Below are 27,889 nucleotides of genomic sequence, written 5' to 3' on the forward strand. Positions count from 1 at the left end.
CGAGCATAAGTCACCATGGTGATACAGCGACGCTAAAAGAGATCGACTTTCGTGGTACAACTAACCCAGACTTGGAGCTCAACATACCTCGCTAACCCTCTAAGCGAGCTTCGTGGTACAGGGCTCGGGTTGGGGATTCCCAGGGTAACCGGTTGTTGTTAGTGTGGATTTTTGCCGTTGGTTACGGGTTTCAGTGACCTGGTTTGTAACATTAAAGTTCCTTCAAGTACTCATGACTGGACATCTTTATGTCACCGGCGAGGTAATTACAGTATGTTCAGATCTGGTTGCAAGAAGCCCAGCCATTCTAACCCACGCGGCTAAAAAATAGTTTCATATTCATTTCAATATAACTGCCAACACGTGAGGGAATCCCCAGATTGACAACAGCAGTGTTCATATGCTGTTGCGCCCAAAATAATGCAAGCGACAAGTCTCTGCATGTCATACATGGTTGCTGAGATTTCATGAAAGATTCCCCCCTGGACCAAGCCTCGTCTTGTTTGTGGGCGTGGAAAGGGAGAAATGTAAAACTCTATTGTAGAAGTGAAATCTCAGACCATGCAGACCTGGAATTTGGGAAGGGGAAGGCTATTCAAGCAGGCTCAGTCAACTTGACTAATCCCTCCGAAAAGTTCAGGTAGCCGAGTTATTTGAAAGACGTTTTATTGATTAAATTTTTGTTTTCATATTCCATGATGCAAGGATTAGGACTCAAGAAAAGGGAATATCCCCTCAGGATGGACATAGTCACCGAAGAGCTGCCACAGGTATAATACAGAGCTTAAAATGATACACGGCATACCTACTTAGCGTGTCTACAATCCATGCGTTAAATGGCAAAAAAAAGTGTCTGCTAACAATCACGTTTTAGCATGCTAAATAAAAATAATTGTAGCTAGACCACCATGTGACAATATAATATCCTATCCACTCGCTAGTCGCTACACGAGAGTTAATCTCTAGGACACTTCTTCTTTTGACTTCTTCTTGTGACTTCCTCGTTCACTGTCATTAAACACAGAAACCACAGCATGTTTATGAATATACGAAGTTCACAGAAAATAGCAACAATTTTATACATTTTATTGCCCTTTTCCTGCCTTGTAGATGCAGAACCTGATGTGTGGGAAAGCAGTAGCCTACATTATCTTTTTAATGAACAAATGACCAAACAAATACAAACAACCAATAAACACATTGACAAATACATACATAAGTAAATCAATATTTAAATTAAAAAAAAAAGTAATAGTATATTCATTTTTTTTTTTTTTTTTGGGCTTTAATTTCACAATGCCAGATTTATATCTGGTATGTGGAAATCTGTGGGTAGTTATTTCATAGTTTTAGATTAGTGATGCGAAATTCTGATATTTTTTTGGACTCAGTCTTCGGAATTCATATTTAATCTTTTGCTAGCTGAGCAACGAGATGCAGTTGAGCATCATGAACAAGGTGAAGAATGGTGAGCTGTCCATCGAAGACGCTCTGCACCAGGCCGAGAGAGAGAGGAAGCAGTTGCTCCAGCATATGGACGAGGCTGAGGAGGTAGGAGAATAAGACAACATGCATATCACAACTCTTCAAGAAAAGCCTGTTGGACTGTTTTTATTAGCATGTATTTATATTTCTGTGTGGATGAGACTTTACATATTTTTTCTGGAGATGTAGTCTTTTGTTCCTTTGAAGGTATACCTCGCATGAAATATGTTGCTCTTCCTGTTAGATCCCTGTTCTGAGATTCCTGGAATTGATGTTGTAATTGTTGTAGAAATGCTCGCCCTCCCAGAGAGAGCACTTCTAAATAAACACTGTTATAGATGTATCAACTCTAATATCTTTCAAAGTGAAATTATTTAAAGAGTGAACCCATTGTTTAAGGTGGAATGAGAACACTGGTGAATTAATAGAATATGTGTTTGGGGTTCACTGGGTCTTTTATTACTGTTGAATGACTTAATTACTGACTTTATTACGTGTTGGGTTGAACCTACAGTAATTAGCGTGACAGTTGCTTTTCTTTGGGTGCTACAGGTGAAGCCACAGTCACAATACAACTTCAGCGTTCACAAACATGGTCGTTACAGATGGCAGAAGCGAGTCCTCCAGGTGAGCATTTCACTGTATAAATATTAAACCATTCACTGAGTGAAGTCGCTGGTTGACAGACGAAGTGGAAGACTTTCTCTGGATACGTGTATTGTATTGGTTAACCATAATAAGCTAATATTGAAGATTATTTTATCAAATGTTTGATAAACTCTGTGCAAACCTTGCGCAGAGCAATGAAGAGCAAAAATAAAATCGAGAAGAAACAAAGTTAAGTCAGTACTCTAGGAACAAATAAAATAAACAAAAATAACAACAAAATAAATAACCACAACAGCAACATCAATAACAATAGTAATTCACATTTAATCATTCATTGGATGATCCATCCAAAGAAAAATACAGGTAAATAATAGATAGATAGATGGATAGAGAGATCCTTTAATAATCCTTTACAGGAAATTACAGTGTCACAACAGCGTATGGACAGACATAACAAACACACATTCCCTCATATAGCTAAAATACTTAAATACTTAAACAATAAATACAATAATAAACACTACAAAGTGCAAAGTTATTTTTGTGCATTATAAAACCGTATGGCAGCTGGTATACAGGACTTCCTGTACCGCTCCGTTTTGCACATTGGTGCAATTAGTCTCTGACTGAAGGTGCTGTTCTTGATCACCTTCAGGGCGTGGAGTGGGTGAGTGGGGTTAGTCATTATTGAGGCCAGTTTGTTTAGGATTCTGGCCTCTGCTGGCCTCTGCTGGACCTTTAGCTGCTCATCCCCGACCACTGAGCTGGCCTTCCTGATCAGCTTGTCCAGTCTGTTTTTGTCCGCTGTGCGGGCGCCTTCTCCCCAACATGCCACAGCGAAAAACAGAGCACTGGCCACCACTGAGTGGTAGACAAGTGCACAGTAGGGGTTGGCAGATGTTAAATGACCTTAGTCTCCTCAAGAAAAAGAGTCGACTTTGTCCCTTCTTGTACACCGCTTCCATATGACTTTCCCAGTCCAGCTCACTGTCAAGCTGCACACCAAGGTACCTGTGGTTGGCGACCATCTCCCCCACAGTGCCCCTGATGCTGATTGGTGTTGGTTGAGTCCTCCTCCTCCCCCTCCTGTGATCCAACTATCTCCTTTGTCTTTGTGGTGTTGAGATGGAGATGATTGTACTCCTGCACTCCTCCTCATTTCCCCCCTTTAATGAGGCCAACAACAGCTGTGTCGTCTGAATATTTTTGCAAGAAGCAGCTGTTAGTGTTGTGTTTGTAATCCGCTGTGTAGATGGTGAACAGGAATGGAGCCAGCACAGTTCCTTGTGGAGCCCCTGTGCTGCTGAGGATGGTGCATGAAATATTGTTCTGTAGGCGCACATACTGTGGTCTGAGATAAAGGTAGTCCAAACACCACAGTACCAGTAATGGATCCACCTTCATCATCTCCATCTTCTCCCCTAGCAGACGTGGCTGGATGGTATTAAAGGCAGATGAGAAGTCAAACAATGTTATCCTTACAGATGCATCAGGGGTGTCCAGATGTGTGTATGCCCTCTGCAGCATGTAAATGAGGGCATCATCGACACTGATGTTAGGCTGATAAGCAAACTGTAAAGGGTCCCAAGTCTCTCAAATGTCTTCATGATATGTGAAGTGAGCGCTACTGGTCTGTAGTCATTGTGGTGTGTGGGATGGGTCTTCTTTGGGACAGGTACCAGGCAAGATGTTTTCCACAGCCTTGGGAGCTTCGGTAGGCGCAAGCTCAGGTTGAACAGGTGTGTAAGAATACCACACAACTCTGAAGAGCAAGTCTTCAGTAGCCTTGGGCTGATATCATCGGGCCCCACTGCTTTTCCTGGCTTCAGCCTGTACAGCAGAATCATAACCTGGGCAGTATGGAGAGTCATAGGTGGGGTTGCTGGTGGAGTAGGAGGTGAGAAGAGGGGACTCCCGACAGGTGACATCTCAGGAGTGTTGGAGAGAGGGAGGGGGGGTGGTGAGGAAGCAGCATTGGTCAGCAGACCAGGTAGGGGCGGCAGTGTACTGCCCTTCTGCTTCATGCCCGTGATCTTTCGCATTCCAGCCCATACCTGCTTCACTCCATCCTGCAGCAACTGTTGTTCCAGTTTCAGCCGATATGCTTCTTTCCCCTCCTTAATCCTCACCTTCAGTTCCTTTTGAAGTTCTTTGATTTTATTCCTGTCGCCCTCCCTGAAAGCCTTTTTCTTCTCATTTAGTAAGGCCTTCAGGCTGCTGGTTATCCATGGTTTGTTGTTAGGGAAGCAACAAATAACCCTGGATGGCATGATGTCATCATAACAGAAATTTATGTAATGGGTAATGCATTCTGTTAGGCCGTCAATGTCTTCCCCATAGTTCTCACAGAACACATCCCAATAACGCATGTTGCTCCCATACTTCTGTCACGTAAACATATTGCAGATTGACTTCAAGACCCAGATGGTGTGCAGCATAGAGAAAGGCATCGTCAACCGGCAGCTCCCCTTCTCGCGGGTGAAGAACTGCGATGACGGCGCGGGCTCCAGGTTCTCCATCTCTTTCCGAGATCACCATGACTACGAGCTGGAGGCCACGTCACTGGAGGACAAGCACAAGGTGAGCTTCCGGTCACTGACCCCCAGGTCATTGCAAACCCTCTGAAACGTGTACGGGGCTGCTCGGCTGGTTGGCTGTCAGGAATATTCGCCGAAGGCAGATGGTCCCGAGACCTTTTTTCAAGCCGGTGTACTTAGGAAGTATTTAGGAGGAGTAGTATGCTTGTGGCCTTGAGTCATTAGGCTGTCTGTTCCAACCTCTATTTAAATTTTGATTATTTATAAAAAAAAAAAAAACAACAACTACATTTTCCATTTGTTTATTACAAATTTTCATTAAAGGTCCCATGGCATGAACATTTCCCTTTATGAGGTTTGCCGAGGCACCAGCGCCGTGGGGCGGTGGTGGGAAGCTCATTATGGGACTGGCTCGTCGTGGCTGTTATTCTGCACCAAGGCTGAATTTCTTGAACGTCTTCAAGTACTGTATTAGGGGCCCACTAACAGCTATATAAAAGCATTCATAAAGTAGCATGCCATGGGATCTTTAAAAACATGGCGTTAGCTAGCGATCGGCCGGGAATGAGCCAGCAATCAGCCAGTGATCAGCAAGCGATTGGCCAGAGGATCAGCCAGTGATCAGCCGGCAATCAACCTCAAAGTTGGGTCCGACCCTTACCAACCTTACCAACCAGAATTGAAATGGCACACCAACTTGAAGTCGTAAGGAAGGATCATAAAACAAATCTCACACATATTATTACTAGCATGACGTCAGTAGACATTTTCACGTTACTTAACAGAAAGCACATTGCTTATAAAAGGTGGTAGGTGGTGGATACACTACAGGTACTTAATGATCATTAATTGTCAAATAAATGTTTTAAAACGAAGCAAGGCAACGTGATCTCCAACCTTAACGTCCGTGGAATAATGAATCGACAATGATTGATAGATGAAAAAACATGTTATTGTTCAATCGCTGACTAGCATCACTGTTACCTCTATCAGGAAATATTTATTGAATCCCACTAGAAAATTCTCAGCACACATCCTTGCCTGAAGGCAACCGGTATGCCACCCCATTTGCTGGAAACCCATGCCCTACGGTATGGCAGGGTGTGTGCTCCGAGACATAAACAGGTTATTTTAGTTTTGGTTGAAACTCGACTCAACCTCACTTTTTCATCATCAGCCGGTTCCATGAATAACACCCCCTCTTGGCGTTCCCTCCGGCCATTCTCTTTGTGTTGTAGATGATGCAGCTTGTGAATCAGATTATCTATGGAAACATCTACTGTCCCCCCGTGGAGGTGATGTCAGAAGCCCACCCACAGTCTCCGACACCCTCCCAATGCATTCTGGAGGGGGTCCTGCTCCTTCACAGGGGAGGCCTGGCATCATTCAAATGGGTGAAGTATGGATACTCTAAAACCTTGGCAATACCTCTGGCTCAGTGCCTTTTCACTCCCCTTTTAAGTTAGGAATTAAATGCATGTGAATGTGTGAGAATGTATAGGCCACACACAGCAATCTCAATAACATACACCCAATCTCGTAAACCATCGGCTATCGTCTGACGAAGATTTACCTCTGGGGCCAAAGGGTAATTGAATTGTGTCTGTGTTTCAGGTCCTGATAATAAAAAGTAAAAGAAATAATAAAAAAAAAGGAAAGAAAAATAATAAATAAACTATATCTTTTTATAAACAGATAAATTCAGACGATAGTCTGAGTTTCAAGATTACAGAGAGCAAACATCTTTGAACTCATGGACCCAAAGCCTGCTCAAACGTGATTAGTCAATACTACAGGGACTACAAACGCAAACTGAACGGAAACCTGAGTGCATCATGCTGAAGATAGAAAAAGCATGCAACTGGGTTAGGTTTGCATCATTTGTTGAGCCCATTTACAAGGTACAAATGACTTGAAATGCTTTGAAAGCTATGGCTGTTTCATAACCAATCTTGTAAAGATTTTTTTTCAGACATCATGGGAACTGAAATAATCAGGTAAATAATACTCAAGAGGTATAGGCCTTACAACGTCATACATATGTCACGGATGAGTACCATGCAAGAATGAGAAGTAAAAATCTACTTTTCCAACGTGTTTCCTTATTTCCACATTCGCAGGCTTAAATGTTCTTCCAATAGTAATGTTTCTGCTGCCCTCACATAGAGCATACAACGTGCTAATTTAACTGAAATCAGGACGGCTTGAACTGATGCGAGCAAATTTCTTTGGGATGCCTCCAGTTCTCCACCACGGGACTCAAACCCGTGCACTCAGACCTTCCACCAGCAATAAAACCTGCTAGACCTCTCGACTAGAAGAAAAGACAACCATATCCTTTGGTCCAGCGGGTGATTCAATAGTCTTGCATTGTGATTTCTTCATTTTTCAGTGCAACTTGAGGTCTTTAAATGATGAATGGCAAATTCTCTTTTGTGTCATTTTGCACAACGATTATTTGGAAATGGATACTTTCACTTCTGTAAAATAGGCCTACACTCTAAAGGTTGTTTGACGTTTTCCTCAAAAGGAGCACAACATGGTTAAATAGCCACCGAAAGAGTGTGATTATGCTATCTCAAATGCAGCCGGATATAAAGCATGGTATCAAGTCCCTTGCATGCCTATACTTTAGGGAGGAACCAATCACAAAGTTGCATTATGACACCATAGTATACCCCCCCCCCCCCGCCAGGTATGAAGCCCAGCTCCACCCGGGTCAGCTCATCCTGCTGCCCGCGGGACGTCCTGCAGTGCTGCCCCAAGGAGAGTCCACCCCCACCTTCAACAACTCCAAGGTCCTCCACCTGTCGGACGGAGACACACGCGTGGAGCGCAGCCACAGCCTTGACACTTTCACACTTATCACACACAAGAATGAGTATCAGTGAGTAGCCCGCACAGAGCCAGTCTTCATAATAGTCATAATCTTGTTGTTTACATTTCAGGGTCTCACAGCTAATACTGTTAACTGGCAGGCTGTGATGGAGTCAATATCCAAATGTGTTCATATTTTGGAATTTGAACTTTCTCGTCCTCTTTCTGCCAAGCTCCACGCTGGTGCTGGGGTCGGTCTGTCCTTTAAAGGAATATGGCCTGTTGTCTTGGTCCCAACATAAAAATATGTCTGTTTGACAACAATATCACTGTTGTACATAGAAATTTGGCGATTATGCAGCTGTGCATTAGCTGCAAGGAAGTGGACGAGGCACAAGCGTTCCCCTTCTGTGAAGCGGGGAATATAAAACTTCAGAGCATTTCCACATTGTATTCGTGCATGCAGTACATCTTACTTCTCTGTAACGACGAGTCAAGGCACTACACAGCTACAGCGGCAGCTTATCAAAATAGGCTTCTTGTTATTTATATTTCATTCATCACGAAGAAGGAAGATGTACAGCATGCATGATGGAATTTGAAATGTTTATAGTCCGAGCTTCAAGGAAGCATATGCTCACGACCGCATCCCCACATGCTGTTGCAGATTCCGTGTGCCCATCACAGCCATGACCATGGGTCCCATGTCCATCGTGCAGTCAAGGGACGCCTGGGTCCAGGCCGTGGGCAGGCTCTGTAAGGACTGGAGGAGGAAGTCCCAGTTGTTTTACACTCCAGACTCCCTGACTCAGGGACGCCCCCAAGTGGCCACGGGTCTCTCGGAGTCTGGCAGCGAGCGCTGTCGTCAAGAGGCGGGAGATGCGGACCACGGCTACCCTCCAGCGGACTATGAGGCTGCAGATCTTAGCGATGAGGACACAGCTGGCGTAGGCAGTGGTGGTGGTGGAGGTGGCGGCGGTCTTCCAGCAGCCGTCGTGAAGAGTGGGTATGGGGACGATTCGCCGGCCGAACACACCAAACCCACCACTACACCGAGCAGCATCTCGATGCCTGCAGCTCCTGAGACGGAGACCGTACCCACGGACCTCAACCCTCACCCAGCATCGCAGGGGGTCGCCGAGACACCCCCCACCTTCCATGATCCTGTGTCAGACTCACCTGCTATCCCTCCTAGCCCCTTACCTACCCCTTGTACACCTTTACCTACCCCTCTTAGACCTGCACCTATGCCTCCTAGTCCCTTACCCAGCTCTCCTAGCCCCTTACCCACCCCTTTTACACCCTTACCCACATCTGATACTCCCTCATCCAATAGTCTTAGTCCCCTACCCAGCTCTGTTACTCCCTCATCCAATAGTCTTAGTCCCCTACCCAGCTCTACTACTCCCTCATCCAATAGTCTTAGTCCCCTACCCAGCTCTACTACTCCCTCATCCAATAGTCTTAGTCCCCTACCCAGCTCTGTTACTCCCTCATCCAATAGTCTTAGTCCCCTACCCAGCTCTACTACTCCCTCATCCAATAGTCTTAGTCCCCTACCCAGCTCTGTTACTCCCTCATCCAATAGTCTTAGTCCCTTACCCAGCTCTCCTCGACCTACACCTACCCCTCCAAGTCCCTCACCCACTACCCATGCTCCCTTGCCCGCCGACACCACCCCCTCTCCCTTCAGCCAGCTGCCCCCTGCTCCCCCTCCGCCCCCTGGCCACCAGTCAGAGGTAACAGCCAGGCGTTTTCGGATCCCTCCTCCGCCACCATTACCGCTGAAACCCAAGGCGCAGCCCCCTAAACGACGAACCAAGGCCTTCCACTGGGACCAGGTTGGCTCCGATAAGGTATGACTTCATCATCAATGGGGCTCATGCATGGAGACGTCACATCCAAATGACAGTTGGAATGTTAGCTATTATGCAGGTCATCTATTTGGTCATTGTTTAGTAATTAATCGTGAACGGATTTATCATCAGTGTATCAGTGTGCAAAAAAACAATGATTTCAATGATTTTGGATGTTTATTCACAGTGAGTGGCCAGTTTGAAAGCCATACCCAGCTACCAAATTGCCATATCTGTAACATGTACTTTGAAAGCGGGGATCATTTCTCCTTCTTTAGTGGTAACCTACCACTAAGTCTCAACAGAGTCTCATCTCAGTGCGAGTGGTTTTTCGGTGACTGAAAACAGACCTCATTCCATCCAAACTATCCTGGAAAATAGAACTGAAACTTGCATAGTTTCTGTTGATTACTCAACAGATTGAACACGCGTAGTTACTAAACAATCATCTTCACTTTCCACAGATTCACTTCCCTTTGGCGTTTTTTTCCACTGGCTTTGTTTTTCATAATGTCCTCAATGACTAAAACTATAAAATAATGAATTCTGCCTAATATTGATGTGGTTTCTGTTCGGCAGATTGACAAGTCATTTTGGAAGCATGGGAGCGCTCGGAAGGTAGAGCTTGACACGGAGCGCTTGTATGAACAGTTTGCTGTTCAAGATTTGGGAAAGTTTGGTGCAATAGAGCCATCACATGTTCAGCATATTATGCTCAACGCAAAGATTGCACACAACTTCAGTAAGTAAAATAAGATAAAACACTACTTCATGGGTCCCAGACCGACCAATCTAAATGTCTTCTCATCAAATCCTCAAAATCATGATGCCGTATTATTATTTATCCAATCATAATTTATTTAACATTTGTTGTGGTCATCGAAAGAAATCAAGTCATTTCTGGAATGAAGCAGAGTAATGAAGTGCAACACCACCAGAGGGCACTAGCTCACACAGATTAATGTCACAATGTTTGACTTATATTCTTGTCTGTTTTTGACTTTTATTGCATAATTAGCACCAAGAAACAGACTAAAGTAGGGCTGTGAACAGTGTCCCTGGGCAGTGTCTATGAATGTTTTATACATTTGGATTCAATGAAAAGCCACAACAACCAATGATCGTTGCAAGGGCATAATTTATGATGAGATTGGGATGAGCTTTAACACCACCCAGTGTATTTTGATAAAGTAACCATCAGTCATATTTTGTTTAATTCCAATGTGCATTGCTAAATTTATAGAGGCTGTCCACCCACATCCATCCTGCGTCTCTCTCTCTCTCTCTCTCTCACTCACTCACTCACTCACTCACTCACTCACTCACTCACTCACTCACTCACTCACTCACTCACTCACTCACTCACTCACTCACTCACTCACTCTCTCACACGCACACACGCGCACACAATTCACTCGCATTAGCTCAAAGTTGCATATTGATCTACACATTAGTCTACACATTATGGTATTAACATTGTGCTGCATACAGGGGGCAGCATTTAACCTATTAGACCTGCACATCGCCATGCATCACATCGGTCCATGCAATCCTCTGCATCTCATGGGAGTTAAATATAGCCAGATTACTAGAGAAGGACCCAAAACATGTGGAGAACTCTTTGTTCCTGAGTAGGTGCAGGGGAGGTGCAGAGGATCTGCAAAGAGGTCCAGATACCTCTGGTACAGGTCGGCAGACCGCCTCATCATTATGGTGCAGTCAGTGATCCAATATTAATGTGGATTGTTGTGTTATTGACAGCAGCTTGTTGTGTGATGCATGAAATACTCAGATTGGCAGATCCTCCTACCCTCAGATATAGAAACTCTCTTTGCGTCTAGTCTAGACCTAACCCTGACCCTTACCCCAAGATAATATGATTGTGTCATATAATAAGGAAATAACCTTTTCTACAATGACAATTTTTTGTTGGTTATGTAACTACTACTAATGTGTTGTAGATATGTTTGTTCATTCAAATATTTCCCTCTTACATAACTTAGTTTTTGTTCAAATGGCTTTGATATATACTTATACACAATCCCATGCATGCAGGCAGACAAGCCATGCCGTATCAACAAGATAGCTGGCCTGGGATCTACAATATATCATCCATAGCTGAATTAGTCTGAGTTAATCACCTTACCCTTAGCCTCAGGTAATATCCAGTACAAAAGATTTATTGCATAGCCACATGACGCTAGAATATGGCATTATTGGGGCAGTATTGCCTCCATGGCTGTAATTAAAAGAGGCATTCCTCTGGGGTTAAAACTGGGATGTTTTTTTGATGTACCAAGCACTTAGCACAGAGAAGACAAGCAGATACTTAACTTAATGACAATAAAGCGTTGAAAACAAACGTTTGGCATGACTGATGCAAATAATGCCAAGGCTAATCACTCACCTGGTATTCCGTTGTTACGGGTTACTCAAATCCTTTCTGTCAGTGATAGGAAATATATCAAAACAAACAACCCCAGTCACCCCTGTGAGGGCTATAAAGTTGCAATAACACGCCATTCATAATGAGCAAACCACTGTGGCGTTTTGTTTAGTTCTCCTGTCGTTTTTTACCCATGCTTGTAATCTTGTGCGTTCATTGCGACAGATTTTTGTGGTTGTGTAATCTCCCGCGAGGGCACCTGAGTACCCTGGCTAATGAAGCCCGTGAACAGAGAGCCATGATCCAATGTGTCCGTCTCGTGAGTGAGGAGCGTCTTGTGGGTCATTTGAAGGCCACCTGTGTCCTCCTCTACCCAGGGTGGTACATTCTGCTCATTTGGCCATGCTTGCTTCAGACTATAGTTTTGTTCATTTGTTTCTGCGTGTGTGTGTGTGTGTGTGTGTGTGTGTGTGTGTGTGTGTGTGTGTGTGTGTGTGTGTGTGTGTGTGTGTGTGTGTGTGTGTGTGTGTGTGTGTGTGTGTGTGTGTGTGTGTGTGTTAAGCATACTCTAAAATCTCAGGCTTTTTTTATCATATCTACATTTTCTCTTTAATATGTGATAGGATATCAAAGTCACTGCTCCGGCCTCATTTAGAGACGCCATTGTGCAAAGTTAAATTCATCACATTAAATGTAAAGTTTGTCAGAAATTATCTTCTTTCATCGATGTTGTCATGGGTATAACTTTGCCTTTACATCAAAGTTGAGATGGATTTCTACTGTGTGGAAAATATCAAACACGTCATATCCTATTCAAATAGGCTACATACAAACAAAGACATGCCCTCACTGGTGGATGGCCCTAATAAAACAATCAGTTATTTTTGAAGTATAACTGATTCTATATCAATAGTTCCCTATTGTTACCACAGAATCAAAGTTAGTCCCTTCAACCCTGCACCATGGATTGTTAAAATGCTCCATGGATTGTTTAAATCCAAAAATAAATCCTCAGCCACTTCCACAAACGGTTAGACGGCTCCCAGGCAGGGCTGCCAGAAGTGGTCTGTGAAACTATGAGATATTCACCTGCACCAAGAAATCTCTTGACTTTCCATGTCAGGCTCCCACGTTTCTCATCCCATTGATTTCAATGGAGTCTTTTCACCAGACTAATGAATTGTATGTCTGCCAGCTCCTGCATATTCAAGGCGGGATTTTAGGTGGAACAAAAAAGATTACAGCACTTTTTATTTCATGGGATGCAAATGAGAGCCCTTCTCCCTAGACCTCTGAGACGAAGGAAGAAAGCAAAACCACCCTTGTCTCCTGAATGTAGTTTTATTTTTGGAGAAAGAACCTTCTGCATAGGCAGGATGTTATTTGCCCACCTCTCTATTGTCTGCATATGTGTATTGAATTCAGAGGTAGTCTTTTTGTTGTCTCTATTTCTTCTCCAGACATTTTCCTCAAAAGTTTTCGGGTCCAACCAGGAGAGCTGAAGGACAAACTGTTCATAGTCAACGAGGCCGAGGGAGGACTCTCTGACGAGCAGATCGCTTCCCTCAGGAGGTACCACACACATTGGCTTTCAACCATCTTGTCACACCTTCTTTTTTTAAACACTTTTTTTTAGCCCTTTAACACAATGGAGCTCTATGGTTTGGGCTTAAAACGCTAGCTGCAAACATAGTGAATCTGCCTGATGAGTTGAACTCTACTGCTCTTGCCGCGCAGTAGAGCAGTTATCTCTAGCTGCTTCATAGACCTGTTAGCTCTAGCTGCTTAGTAGAATTGTTATCTTGAGCTGCTTAGTAAGATCCTTGAGGTTCAGTATGTTTGATTTTCTTCCGTGGGCCTAAGCGAGCAATGAAACTTTGACCCTCAGAATTAGTTTGATAGTATAACCTCTTGATAAATATAACAACAAATTGAAGGTTGTTTATACAATAATAATTATATCCAACAAGATCTTAATTAATAAATTTATTAAAAGCATACAATTTAAGTATCACACAAAAGCTTGCATGTATTAAAACCAAACCATGTAGCTTGTTTTGCAGACCTGAATAGGATGGTGACCTAAACTAAGGTGATGCTTTAGGGTGCTTTAGCCAGGATTCCTTGGCCCTACATGCAGTTCCTTGGCATGAATGAGAAAGTTCAGGACACCTGGGCTCTATCCATTCAGGAAAATGTGACACATGTACCTTCCTGCTAGCGCCTCACGCAGCTCAGTGACTGGCCCGTACTCTTGAAGCCATCCCCACACTAAAAACAACACAACCTTTTTACCAGAGTGGCCTCCTCATAAATCTTTGATCTTTGGATATTTACGGACGCGGACACTATTGATATACACCTAACATGGTAAGTGGGTATGGGGGGAAAAAAACATTCAAACCATTTAGTTTACTCGGTTAAAGTGACCCAGTGTGAACCAGGGATCTAATGTAGCACACAGTCGAGAGACTCGCACGTCTCAACTCGTTTATGAAAATGAAAGTTGTGTTTTAATTTGTTCCACTGCCTGAGATGTATAGGGAGGGAATAATATCTCCAGAAGGACTACTCTTCCGAACAGAAGCTGCAATATTAATGAACAGAGTGCATACCCTGTCTCACATAAATTGAATTCTGGGGTTGGACTGCACTCAAATGAAGTGTAGGTTAGATACAGTGAAAATCGTTCATTTATTTGTGCAGATATGTTAGACAAGCAAACATTGACTAATCCCTTATTCTTTTAGCCTCTTATTAGCCTTGCAGCCACTTGGTATGTGGTTTAAGTTTACTACTAAATATATCATTTTATTATAATTGCTAAATGCTATAACCGTGTGTAAATGCTATTTTTGAGTTTTCTAATTAAGATTCAAATAAGAACATTGTAATGCACTTCATTTCTTCTGTTTATTATTAAACAGGTTTTTTTTATATGTTTAAGGATCCCTATGCCTGATGCAGACCTGAGTTATTGTTATTTGTTGTAGTATAAATAATAATAATAATAATAATAATAATTGTGTGGGTGTTTGTTGAAGGTATGTTCCCACCCCTGACGATGTGGAAATGTATAAATCCCACAAGGGCCCTCTGGCTGAACTGCACATTGTGGACCGATACATGATGGAGGTGGGTGTTGACATGGAACAACCTTGAACAACGCAAGGCCCCTAGAAGTAATTATTAACCCCAGTGCCCCATAGCTGCAAGCGGAGGTCAAGGGTCAGCAGACAAGGTGCCGCGCAATCAGACCCATAAATGGACATTCCTGTTCAGGAAGATCTGACATTCAGGCAGAAGAAGGATTGATGATAAACAGTAGGTATGGTTACGACACCAGCCGATAAACAAAATTATGAAACAGTAGAGAGAAGGTGATTTGTGGGTGTGGATGATGTTCCTTCTGTGTGTGTGTGTGTGTGTGTGTGTGTGTGTGTGTGTGTGTGTGTGTGTGCGTGTGCGTGCGTGTGCGTGCGCTGATGTGGGAAAGTGTGACTATTTAGGGAGCAAGTGGTTGCCGGATGAGTGCTTCAGACTCCATGATTAATCAAGCTAGATGTAACATCTTTAACCCTCTTGGGAGTTGAAGTGCAAATTGAAGTTATACCTCAAAAGTCACCCGAGTTACCGACTAGAATACTGTCCATTTCTGTCCCACTCTCGCTGTTTGGTAATGAGGTGATTATCACTGTCGCTAGGATTTATGTGCATTTTATTTCTGCAATAGGCAATTCTGCCATAACTTAATTTTAAACCTGTGTAATTATCAACAATACAAGAGAATAACAAATTGCACGGTGAATCCTGTAACTCTGTGATGCATTTCAACATAAAAGGTCTGCTCCCTCCTTAGAGAGAAACAGAGGCTGTAGTTTAAGTGGAAAAATGGTATATAAATGGAAGGGTTTTGACCTTATCCTCTCAAAGAAAAGTGGATTAAAGTGTGGCCATGCTGTTACAGTCCAGCGGACGTGGTCCACTTTGTCCATGCTAATATGTAGTGCAATAGCTCTCTCTATTTTCTTCAATGGATTTGATAAAAGGTGCAGTGTGTAGGAGTCAGGTGCATGTGGAGGTGAGGTTGCAGATTGCAACCGACCAAATAACCGCCGGCCCCACCTCTCCCTTCCAACGACGTCGGAGAAGCTACGCCTATACTGGCCTGCATTGTGTATGGGGGCAGCTGGTCCTTCAAATGATTTCATCGCCTGCGACAGCATAGAGTAGCCAAGTGTCGAGTTAACAGATTCATTGATTCATAAGCTGTAATTAGTTATTTAGCCCATAAAACTCAAAAGTCATAGCTGACAAGTAAGATAGCGATTATGAATGAAAAACGCTTGAATTAATTGTGAATCAAAAACGAGTCCTCTGTAGAGCCTTTTGGCCGTTCTGGGCTTCCGCAGAAGACATGGCATGGAACATAGCGTGCTCCTTGGGAGAGGGGTCCTCTGCTGCCTAAGTAGATATAAAGGGCTGATTTTAAAGTCATGAAAACACAAAGATTGCTTTCTTTCACGGGAACTTGAACGTATTAAAACATACTTACTTATCTTATAATTGATTTGTTCCTTGTGTGTTTTGCTAGATGCCAGTAGATTCTACACACTGCCCCTTTAATTAGTGATTTTGTGATGTGCAGATATAAAACATGGATGAATGAGTTTAGCTTGGAATCTCAAGTCCTTCTCTGATAGGAGGCAACCAGGGAGGGAGGGAGGGAGGGAGGGAGGGAGGGAGAGAGAGAGAGAGAGAGAGAGAGAGAGAGAGAGAGAGAGAGAGAGAGAGAGAGAGAGAGAGAGAGAGAGAGAGAGAGAGAGAGAGAGAGAGAGAGAGAGAGAGAGAGAGAGAGAGAGAGAGAGAGAGAGAGAGAGAGAGAGAGAGAGAGAGAGAGAGAGATCACAAAGGGTGGAGCAGCCCAGCCGGTTGATTCAAGGTGTAAGGCGTGTGTGTTCCCTGCTAAATCCGCCTGTCGACAGGCTTGTCTTCCCCCACCACGGTAGGAGCCAGAAGTCCTTGGTCCGTACGACCGGGCAGCAGCCATTCCATAATAAAAGCACCCGAGGTTTCAGCTCAATGCTTTTCAAACTAAATCTGAATAATGTGATGGACATAACTTGATCAGTGTCTAATGTACGTGTGTGTAGGGATGTGTGTGTGTGTGTGTGTGTGTGTGTGTGTGTGTGTGTGTGTGTGTGTGTGTGTGTGTGTGTGTGTGTGTGTGTGTGTGTGTGTGTGTGTGTGTGTGTGTGTGTGTGTGTATGTGCAAGCATACAGGTATCTGTGTGTTTGTGTGTCTGAAAAAAGATTCAGACACTAATAGTGGGTGTCACCTTCTCAAACGCGGGTCTGCTTCAGACGGTATTTGTGTGTATGCATGCATTGCATGTGTGTGTGAGTGTGTGTGATTGTGTGTGTGTTTGTGTTTGTCTCTATTTGTACATGTCATTCTCACCTTCTCCAACATGTGTCACTCCAGATGTGCAACATCTCCTACCTGAGCAGGCGTCTCGACATCCTGCTCACCCTGAGGGAGCTTCCTGTGAGCATGAAAGACCTGCAGCCCGTGAGTTCCTCCCCCTCTCAGCCAATCAAAGTGAACCGTGTCAAAACCAAACCTGTTGGCCCCGAATCTCGTGAAGTTCAAAGTCGAAGAATCCCTTCACAGGAGGAGAAAGAAAAGCCTAAATGCATGCAAATTCTTGTCTGTAATGCAAATGTTAATGTACAGATACATCATGGTTTTAGTCCTAAATCAAAAGGACATTTGTGGGACCAGTGGCATTAATGCTTAAAAGCTTTTTTCCAACATTCAGTTTGACTTCGATTATTTTTGAGTGCTCTGTATTCATGCAGATTGGCACAAGAGGCACTTTAAAAACCTTCCTTTGCTGGGAAACGGAAGAAATGCCTGAAAACCCTTTATCTATAAACAGCGTCATAATATTCAGCAAGCACAATCATCAAAGAAAGACAAATTGATTGGGAACCAAACACAGTTTGTTGTTGTTTTCATTCTGTTTACGCTTCTTACAATGTATCACTGTCGATCAATGAACGTGAACGCTACAAATCGTTACATTGACCATCTATGTTTATCCCCCTTTCCCTTTATTACATAATTTTTTTCACTCAACACTTGTGAACAGGCTAATGTTTTGTGAGTGTAACCACATTTATAGAATCCAGGGGTCTCATTTATAAAACTGTGCGTGAGATCGTTACTAAAAAATGTGCGTACGCCCAGAAGCCAAGTTTTGCGTGCGCCAAAAAATATTCAGATTTATAAAACCCTGCGTACGCACACCGTACGCAATCTTTGCTTTATAAATCACAGAGTGCCTACAAGTGTGCGCAGCTGAATCAGCTTCACGTTCCGCCCTGTACACGCCCCTTTTTAACCATAAATGGTCAATGCAAATGACCTCATGAATTCGATCTGCATATAAAACAGACTCAGATGCAAGTATTATGTCTTGTCGGAAACAATGGCAGAAGTACTGAGAAAAGCAAAAAAGCGAAATTACACGGAGGTTGAAGTGGAGACACTTGGAAAGGTAGTTTTGTTCGGCGGTCACGGGATTGGGATCGCCAACAACAAAAAGCAGAGTGAGTGGCAACATGTTGCTGCAGCAGTGAACTCTGTCAGTAGCACGGAGCGCACAGTCCCAGAATTAAAAAAGAAGTGGTCTGACATAGAGTTACATATTTTTATGTAGCCTACCAATAAATTGTTATGGTCCCTAAATACCCTCTCCCTCCAAATCCTGCCATTTGCATGGACCACCAGAAGTGCCATATAGTGCAGCATTACCACGGCGCAGACCTCTGTATTTATAGGGTTACGGTAATAAGACTGACCGAGAACACCTTGGATAATCAGTTTGTAATCACCAACGTAAAATGTTCTTGAACATAACCCCTTTTTAATGCGTGATTTGTCATGAAAAGCATCAAGAGTAACGGACAACGTTTGTGATGAGGAGTGTGGCTTGGTTTTCCACACTTGGGATTTAATTGACATTTGATTGTGTTTACAGTGTCACATACAAATTTTATGTTATTGACACATGTTGGACAGATGCTTTATTCCATGCAGTCGCACCGTCAGTGGACAGTAGGCCTATGGAGTGACGGGATTAAATATAGAGATTTTTCTTTTTTTTTATATTCTAAGGAGATGTTTCTGGAGTAACAACTGAGAAATAACACAGTTGACTTAAATTATTCTGATTAGGATTTAACGCATGATACGGGTTGAAATTAAATTTATGAAGGGCGATGATGAAACATAATCGTTCTTCTCACTCTACAATTCATCGGTCTGATTTCAGTTCACCACCACACCGTCTGTGTCGCCAATTCTCCTTTTCCTCCAAACCATGCGTACGCATGGGTCAGAGTTCGCTTAGGGCTGCGCACATTTTCCTGTCAAGTTGGTTTTTTATAGATCACAACCTTGGCGTGGAAAGTCACGTACGCCAATTTCAGCCCCGTTTTGTGCGTATGCAACGGTTATAAATGAGACCCCAGGTCTTCAACCTCAACAAAATTTAAATCTGAGGTATTCTTTAATATCTTCCGCATCTCCAAGCAGTTCTGTTCGATAAAGTTGTCTATTGAGCTGCAACGGAGGAGCCAACTTGAGCAGCCTGAGCCCCAAAAACATGTGCTCTGACTAGGGCTGTAACGATACACAAATTCACGATTCGGTTTGTATCACTATTTTTGACCCACGGTTCGATACATCCCACGATTCTTTTAAATTTAAAAAGCATTTTATTTAAACAACACTTAAATACCAATTATCTTAATGTAACATTTAATAACAAATAATTTGGAACACTGAACAGATTTGAACCGAAAGAATACTATTAAAGTATAGCTAAATTAATAAAGAAATAACCAAAGATTGCAGTTGGAGGATGCCTTTTGCTGGTAGGCATAATAGGGCCCCTTTAACTGTTTGGTTGGTTTATTCAAATATCCTTATTAGCGCTTCTTATTAGGCTATGTAGCTTAAATAATGACATAATCAGGCCGTATAGAATGCAACATGTTTAATAGCCTAACTTTCAATAGATGAGGAAAAACATGAACGTCGCAATAACGAGGCATAGTGTTACGAGTAGCATATGTGTATGCGCGAGAATGGCAGTGTGCGTATGCGTGTGTGAGTGACGTCAGCGAGTGAGTGGACGAGCGAGGAGAGCGAGCGGTAGCGCGTGTGTCTAGTGAAGAAGCGAACGAGTCCGGTAGAACAAAGTACCCATCCTGTCAATAATCGGTGGCCGCTTCATTCCGACCTATAAGCAGACAAACTGCCAGTCAAATCACACAAAACAATAGAGACAGGATCACACAGGCACATTTTTTCGCGCTTGGCCCACTCTGGATAAATGTCGTTCATATCGCATATGAGGACTTCGACGGCTGTGGAGAAATGCAATCCTCCGTAGCCACGGAGAGCTGTCATCACAGAGAGGGCATCTCGTCACATATTTACGGCATCGATAGTAGGGGGCGCTGTCAGCAGACTATTATTTAGACCAATTATTAGCAAATTTCAATCGGACAATTTGATCGAAGAGTTAGGAAGGGCATATCGCGCTTCTGCCTTCTCACACCGCGAGACAGGTTCGTGGCTTTGAGTATTGCGATTTTCGGTTTGATACGCGTATCGTTACAGCCCTAGCTCTGACACAGAAGGTCACTCTTCTTGGAGAGACATAACAATTTGGCCTTTTTGTTCGCTTTGTTCTTATTGCCGTCATCACCAAGGAAACAAACTAAGGAGATATAATACAATTATAAGTAGTGTTTTGGTCTGTCTAGCATACGGCAGGCATTTGTTGCCACAACTGCTCATAACTATCTATAAGCAGCTATATATGAGCAGGAGAAGATGTTGTATACAATGAGTGTGTACTACAGAATACTTTAATCAATCAAAACCCTGAATTAAATTCAACTAATTGGGGTTGATCAGTGTTGGCCTTCTCGAATGCAAATTAAAAGTCGACAGGACTACATGTGAGAATATGAACTCGTGCAAGACATCAAAGATCGGAGAGCGGAGCCCGGGGCTATTCTTATCAGCCAAGGGCTTACGCCGATCGAACGGAAAAAGGAAAACAAGTTTGGGCTGTTTATTTGTATTTTTCTTCTCTCTCCAATCCAGTGACGTCCTCCACTTCTGTGTTTCAGCTGATCGAGCAGAAGATTAGGATGTGCACGGAGCTGCTGGGCTCGGGCTCCTTCGTCGCCATGCTGGAGTACCTGCTCGTCGTCGGAAACTTCCTCAACAAGAACGCCGGGAAGACGGCCGCCAAGGGGTTCCGTCTGTCCTCCTTATCCAAAGTAAGGCGCCCGGGCCTATGGGGGGCGGACCTGGGTACAGGTTTTCTTTTATTGAAGGTTACATATCATACCACCCGCTGTGAGTGTGACTAGATGTTACAAGCCATTTTGAAAAACTGCCTCTTCTGACATCACAGGTGGGCGTGCCCACGCCCACCTGTGATGTCAGAAGAGGCAGGGCGACTCTGCATTTACTTTGCCTCTCCTTTCAAACACAATTCTGATGGGGGAATAGGACAATGAGTCGATTGTACAATCACCACAATAGGGGGCGGGGTCTGGGCGAAAGGGAAGTCACGATTGCATGCTTACCAGTGTCACTCATCCCCATGTGTGTCTCTAAGCAGGCTTTCCAGATTAATACATTATGATACTCATAATCAACGCAAAAGACGATATCAATGAATCAGAATATGATTATTCAAGATTTTTTACAATCAGAATGCGATTAATTTCTGATGACTATGGTTGGGATTATTTGAATGGGATTATTTTATATTGTATTTCATTTTGCTGGAACATTGTGTTAGTAGCCCAAAAGCACTCTGCCAACAAGTTTACAAAAACAGTTGGGTAAACAACCTATACATTCACATGCCTCTAGCCGCCCTGCCCTTGGGCCAAAGAAGAGGCTACCCTTTATTGACCCCTTTGTGAATGAATGCTCTTGCTCTTGCACACACCAACATCCCTGTCTGTTTACTGCCTTGCTGCCTGTGTGTGTTGTGAGGGGGGCATTCCCCCTAAGGGCTCGGCCCAGGTCGTTGCGTGCCCGGGGTCCTTTCCTCTCTGAACCCTCTCTCTCTTCATCCTTCACAGCTCGCCCAGCTCCGCGGGAGAGACCGGACCTTCACCTTGCTCCACGCCCTTGTGGAGCAGCTCATGTTGCACCAACCGTGCATGCTCATGCTTATCCAGGAGCTGGAAGAATTTGAAACTGTCCCAGGAGGTATAAGTTAGATTTTGATCAAACTTGGAGAAATCCGTGGATTGACTTATTCTTTGTTTTCTTTTGGGTGGAGGCTGGTATAATTAAAACTTGTATCTTTTTCCTTTGTGTGTGTGTGCGTGTGTGTGCACGATCGTGTGTTTCTCTGTTGTTGGACAGCATCCATCAAAGGACTGACTGCAGAAGTAGACGGTGGGTGAATCAGGGTTTTACTTCTCTCTGTCCCAGACTGTTGTTCTTAGCATCTGCTGAGACAACAAAAACAAATGACTCCCCAGTCTGATCCATCAGAGATATTCTAAATATTCTGGAGACAAGGGCAGTGGTAGGATAGCGAAGTCTTACAACCAAAATATAAATGGCTGTCTCGCTTGAAGAATTAATTTGTACTCATTCTAGAGTCCCTGGTCACCCGTATCCAAACTGGGTAATGGGTGGATGTTTTTATAAGACATCCATCAAAGTTTTCCAATTTTTTTTTTTTATTAAATATGATAAGTCTTATTGGTCTCCTATAGTTTTGACCTGGGCACAGTCAACGACCCGGGTCCTGGTAGATAAAACGTTTATGATTGGTCAGGCTCATGATTTCAGCATTGGTCAGTGAGGTATGATGTCAATCCTTATTATAGATATTATGCCCTAATAACCTCCAGTTACTTTTACAGTTTTCTTCTTATCGGCATGTATCTATGCAGATTGACAAACTGTTGTTATCACTTTGACTATGCACACCGGATGGCAACAACACTGACGTGTTGTCAAACCTTTTGAGTCTGAAATAAGTGGCCTAGCTCCATTAATAATTTGCATTAGCTTAATTTACAATTGACCATGTGTCTGATATAACATGATAATGCAACAGTTGACCCTGACAAAAAAATACAGCTTGCGAACGAACCTGACAGGAGACCTGTATTTGATTTGCTGGTTGGGTCAAATGATGATGGATGGTAACTCAAGTGTGTCACCCTTGCAGTCCTGAAGAATGAGCTTCAGAAAGTCTTGCACTACAGGAAAGTGAACAAAAAAGAAAATAGCATGGATCAACATCAAAAGTTCTCCAAAGACTTAAAGGTGAAGTATGCTAATCAAATGCTAAGTACCTTCCTGTTAGCTAAACCATGCACACTCTCATTCTCCGATGTTGAAATTGTCTGGATTTTGTGTATAATATCGGTGTTCTGCTTTTTTGTAATGCTTGAAGAATATAAATATCAAACATTTTCCCCCTATTTTAATCCAGCTATATAATATGCTGTTTAGCCCCTCCAAGAGAGAACTTCGATTCACTAAAACCCATTTGAAACTTAATGACTTAAATTGATGAATAAACATGACCAATTAAAAAACAAACCTTCATTTGCAACAGATGGCCATCGGGAAGTACAAAACGGATATCTCTTTGTTGTCGAAGAAATGTGAGGAGATGAAGAAACTCTACTCTGAGCTACTGGTAATTCCCAGAGTTATTCGCATCTTAGTTTTTGTCTTTAATCTAAAAATATCCCCCAATTTCAGTCCAATGTGGGTTCCCTTTCTAATTGATTTTCCTCCTATCGCCTCCGTCCCATATTAAGATGCTGGGACACATTTCAGAGTGAAAAGACTCCAAGGTTACTCTCTGTACCGAATAGTTGGTGTCCTTTAGTCCTTGGGGCCGAACAGAGTCGATCACACTTCCGTGGCGTAGGTTGAAATTGAGCCACAGATTTTCATTCCCTAACTGCTAAAAATGTTCAGTTACACATTTAGTTCTGTAATTTTGTATATTGTAAATGTCTCCCAGGGATTTTGACCTTTTTGAACAGTAAATAATAGTACTGAATTAGGATAAAGTGAGGTATTATTCATCATTACAAAAATATAGATAGTCAGCCCCTTAGCGTCCTTATCCTCCTCCAACTACTATTTGAGCCAGCTGCTAGCTGTTTCATTATGTGTGCACTGCAAATTGCAAATTGTAATGTTATATTTGATCTTACTAATGTTGATGATGTTTACTTATTTAAGTTAATTGGAGTTTTCTAAACAGGAATGAAAAATAAATCACGCCAGTAATGCTTTTACATTACTTTCTAATGTTTATTTAAACAAATCCAAATCTGTGAGACATACATACACCAGTCAACTCCTGTTGGCCACTCTAAAGTACAACACAAAAATCAAGTTTGGTCATCCCTTAATAGTCCAAGTATCAGATGTAGTTAAATTGACCTACATTTACCACACTGGCCATTGTGTTATACCAGTATGAATCACTTGTGATAGGGAAAGGGGCAAAGAAATGGCAAGCTGAACTACATCATGTTATTTATGATTTGACATACAGCATCATGACATCATCATATGATCCTAATCATTACCTATGGAAGGATCATCACTACAGATATGGTCTTTCCTGTCGAAATGGCCTGTACAAAATGCCACTTGACAGGCAAAAACAGCAACCTGTTTGTTAGTTTTTTTAATGCAAGGTCATGAAGTTTTTGGCAATTTGTGTTCCATTAGGAAGAGTGTAGGGGGTTGTATTTACACTTTTTATGCCATTGCTTTTGTGCCTTAGCCTGGCTATTACCAGACCAAGCGATTCGTACGTTGCACGTTTGTCTGGGGAAGCTGAAGCGTCATTTTCTTCAGCACAAGAGGCGTGATCAACGGGCCTAGTTCAACTGACTCTGTACACGCGCTTCCCTGTCGTCATTGTGTTAAACCAGCCAATAGCGTGCCAAGGGGAAAAGCCAGCTTTGTGTTTGGCTCCCGCAAAAACGTATCGGAAGCAGAAAGAAATGTATTGCTCTTCTTCAGACCCTTGTGCAGGGCAAACTCAATTTGCCGGAAGAATGGGCGGGGCTGCCCAGGCTAGATGTGCCTTGCAACAAACTGCGAACATTATCAGAGAGATATAGAGAGCAGATAAAGTCGTTATCATTGTGTCCCCCAATGCAACAGTTTGGGAGATTTAGATGTCAGAAAACATGATTGAATATCAGGCATAGAGATTATCAGGCATTATGTTCAATTAAAAAGGGAGTGAATAGTGTATTCATCAGAGAGGCGCTCAAGAATGATTTCACGCCTATAACTAAACACAGGTAATTTATTCGAACACCCTATGTGTTACATTATTCCGCAGCTGGTTTCACAAGCATGCCATGCCATATGCCCAGTAATAGGCTCTGCGAGCCAAACTATATTGTACTGGGGTTAGTTTGATTTTAATGACATAGACATCAACCGAATGAAAATATATATGTACAATACATGAATATCTTTAAAGATGCAATGGCAGAGTTTTCCTGCTATTTGTTTACATAAAATTTGGGGTTTGAGTCAACCGTGTTTCTCAACGTCAACGATTGATTGGTCTTCCTCCAGGTGCAGGAGAAAACAGCATTCCAAGTTATTTCATCAATGTCTGTTTGCTTTGCATTAAATCCATGTTGATGTTCTACCGAAGCAGTCGCCATTCAAAATGCAAGATCAAATAATTGAATGCCTGTGAAGGTGTTGGGATTCCAGTAATACAGCTATCAATGCAATGTAGTTTACGCATAGTTATCGCTTGTCCTTGTGCAGATTAAAAAAGGGTGGGGAGATTTGGCGAACAGCGCCGCCGCAAAACACACTGGTCCAAAGTCATATGCTGTCTACATGCTCTGCTAATCTAAATCAAACGGTGAAACCAAATATGCTGCTATTCCTCCAATCATTATAATGTGTTCCTAGATGGATGGTTGCCAACAAATTTGCAACCAACTCTTTTTCTTTCTTTTCTTGTGTTTAGGTTAAATTTGGGGAGCCAATGGATCAAGACTCGCAGGAACTTTTTGGGTGCATCAGTCAGTTTCTCCATGACTTCAAGAAAATACATGCCGAATTTCAATAGTGTATTAAATGCTCTCAGGTAGGTTCTGTACTGCAAGACATAAAGAAAGTATTACTTTGTTGGCCATCACCATACATACTCTACAGTCTAGATTATTCACTGACTGTATGCACTTCAAGATGTGGATAGACTAGTAGGTATCTACAAGTGTGCTGACATCTGGTGTTCATTTTCTATGTCGATGAATATGAGTGGAGAGGAGGGTGAGTGTGAGCAACCATTCTCAATGTGTCAACCATTTTGTTTCAGTTTTGTAACTGGGAGCCTATATAATTTTTTTATATCCAATTATTAGGCCTAGTCTTATATTTTTCACCTAGTTTTCGTCGTGCATATAGCCTGCATGAAACAATACGGCCAGAAGGCATGGGGCAGAGTTCCTGAGACTACTTTTAGTATCGTCCATCTTCGGAACACAGTCAGACAGTCAGACGTCCATAACATCCGCCGGCGCATTTGTATGTGGTCATGCCTAACATTATTTGCTGTCTGATTCCATTGGCATTGAATGTCTTTAGTTATTTTGGAATCTCCTTCACCTCTTATTCTTGCCCTCGTGACATTTTCCATCAAGGTCAAGAGAAATTGGTTAGGAAAGGAAATAGGGCTTAATTTTTAGACTATTATATATTCCACCAGAGCCAGGGCGTCATCTTGACCGAATGTCTTGTCCTAGCATTATCTCAGACATCAACGGTCGGCGGAAATAGAAAGCAAGGATGCTTCCTTAACATTGCTGTTCTCTGTCTTCTTTGCTGACAATTCTCTGAGTCCTAGGCCGTGTATTTGTAGTATTAAGGAGGATTCGTAGCATTATCCAAAGCAATACTCACTGGTGCAACATGGGTGCTACTTCGCCACCCATTTTCTTTGATGGTGAAAACCGGGATGTGGTACAAACTTGAAACCTGTATGTGCATAAACATACCAAGCAGGGATCTCTCCCAAACGGTATGCAGGTGTACACAGGCTGAGACGGTTTTAAGGGTGTTGCAACATTCATGGAAACATGAGTTTTCTTATATCGATACAATGAAATTCAAAAACTTTTGCAGAATCTAGATATTTATCTCATGTAAAAAGGGCCTTAGTTGTTCCTTCATTCAATGAAAAGCAAATCCTTCACATTGCATTCAATATAATAATAGATACTGTTCCTGTGTGTTGGCAGTTGTTTGGGTGAACGTTGACAACCAACCCTTTTTGGCAAAGTGCACATTCGGAATAACCTGCATTTCAAACACATCTATACAACACAGATTAGTTAGAATAGGGCGGTCTCAGTGATGGCAAGCCGAGTGAGATATTTCATTTGGTGTTGTGAAACATTTGAGTTGTATTCCATTTGTTGATGCAGCAGGCTTATGTTTGACAGTCACAGTATGACTTTTTGAGGACTCTTGAGTCCGCTACCTTTTGTGTATGCTCAACGTGAACCATGCACGATCGTCTCAGCAGTCGCTCATCCCTCGTTTCCAAGATGATCTTCACCGCTCGCTCGAGGATAGGAGAATTAATGCTTTTTCACCATGATAATCAGAATATAAAAAATCGGTTGCTTGGGTATTCAGGAATGTTTGGTCTCAGTGGGCTTGAACTTACTTTATGGAACTTAAGATCAAATGATTAAGTCACTTTGGGTATTTTGTTTGTGATCTATGAATTGCATCAACAGCAACAGTCCTTCCTTCACACTTTAATTCTTTAGAATTAATTATCTTTTGTGACTTTTATGTTTGTATGAGATACAGTTTAATCATAGAATGATATAGTTGGTCAAATTACCAGAAGGACATGTTATAATGAATGTTGGTTGTTTGTAGGCAGATAAAATCCCAATTTTAATCAGATCTGTCTATTTTATAAAGTAAGGAATAATTAAAGTGACATTTAAAAATAAATGTGATGTTGAACATTGTTTTCCTTCTCTGAGAACTGTAATCATTCAAAATAGAGATTTAAAGAATAAAAAAAAAAGAATTATGTTGAGGTATC

General features: G+C 42.5%; 1 protein-coding gene across 5 annotated transcripts; it reads left to right on the forward strand.

Annotated features, from left to right (window-relative positions):
* Positions 1-48: 48 nt before the first annotated feature.
* On the forward strand, positions 49-27,887 carry LOC115541898 (formin-like protein 3). Of its 5 annotated transcripts, none has more exons than XM_030353833.1 (19): positions 49-262; positions 706-770; positions 1,423-1,551; positions 2,038-2,112; positions 4,501-4,674; positions 5,870-6,030; positions 7,327-7,518; positions 8,116-9,304; positions 9,884-10,046; positions 13,151-13,262; positions 14,735-14,825; positions 17,176-17,262; positions 20,904-21,056; positions 21,876-22,005; positions 22,165-22,197; positions 22,985-23,082; positions 23,378-23,461; positions 25,793-25,938; positions 26,441-27,887. In XM_030353833.1, the coding sequence occupies exons 2-18, from the start codon at positions 741-743 to the stop codon at positions 25,892-25,894; spliced, it is 3,003 nt and encodes a 1,000-aa protein (XP_030209693.1). In that variant the 5' UTR covers positions 49-262; positions 706-740; the 3' UTR covers positions 25,895-25,938; positions 26,441-27,887. The 5 variants fall into 5 exon arrangements, with proteins under 5 accessions (XP_030209693.1, XP_030209709.1, XP_030209684.1 ...); XM_030353841.1 differs by lacking the exon at positions 49-262 and having other exon boundaries at positions 496-770; positions 8,116-8,924; positions 9,009-9,304; XM_030353849.1 differs by lacking the exons at positions 49-262; positions 706-770 and adding an exon at positions 494-640.
* Positions 27,888-27,889: the final 2 nt, after the last annotated feature.

This window comes from Gadus morhua, chromosome 1, assembly GCF_902167405.1.
Source record: "Gadus morhua chromosome 1, gadMor3.0, whole genome shotgun sequence".
NCBI lineage: Eukaryota > Metazoa > Chordata > Actinopteri > Gadiformes > Gadidae > Gadus > Gadus morhua.

Excerpts from the sequence above, each read along its gene's own strand:
- LOC115541898 (XM_030353824.1), top strand. The coding sequence starts at position 696 with ATGATGCAAGGATTAGGACTCAAGAAAAGGGAATATCCCCTCAGGATG. Across the intron at positions 14,826-17,175 it reads TGGACCGATACATGATGGAG|ATGTGCAACATCTCCTACCT; the intron begins GTGGGTGTTGAC and ends GTGTCACTCCAG. Across the intron at positions 17,263-20,903 it reads GCATGAAAGACCTGCAGCCC|CTGATCGAGCAGAAGATTAG; the intron begins GTGAGTTCCTCC and ends TCTGTGTTTCAG.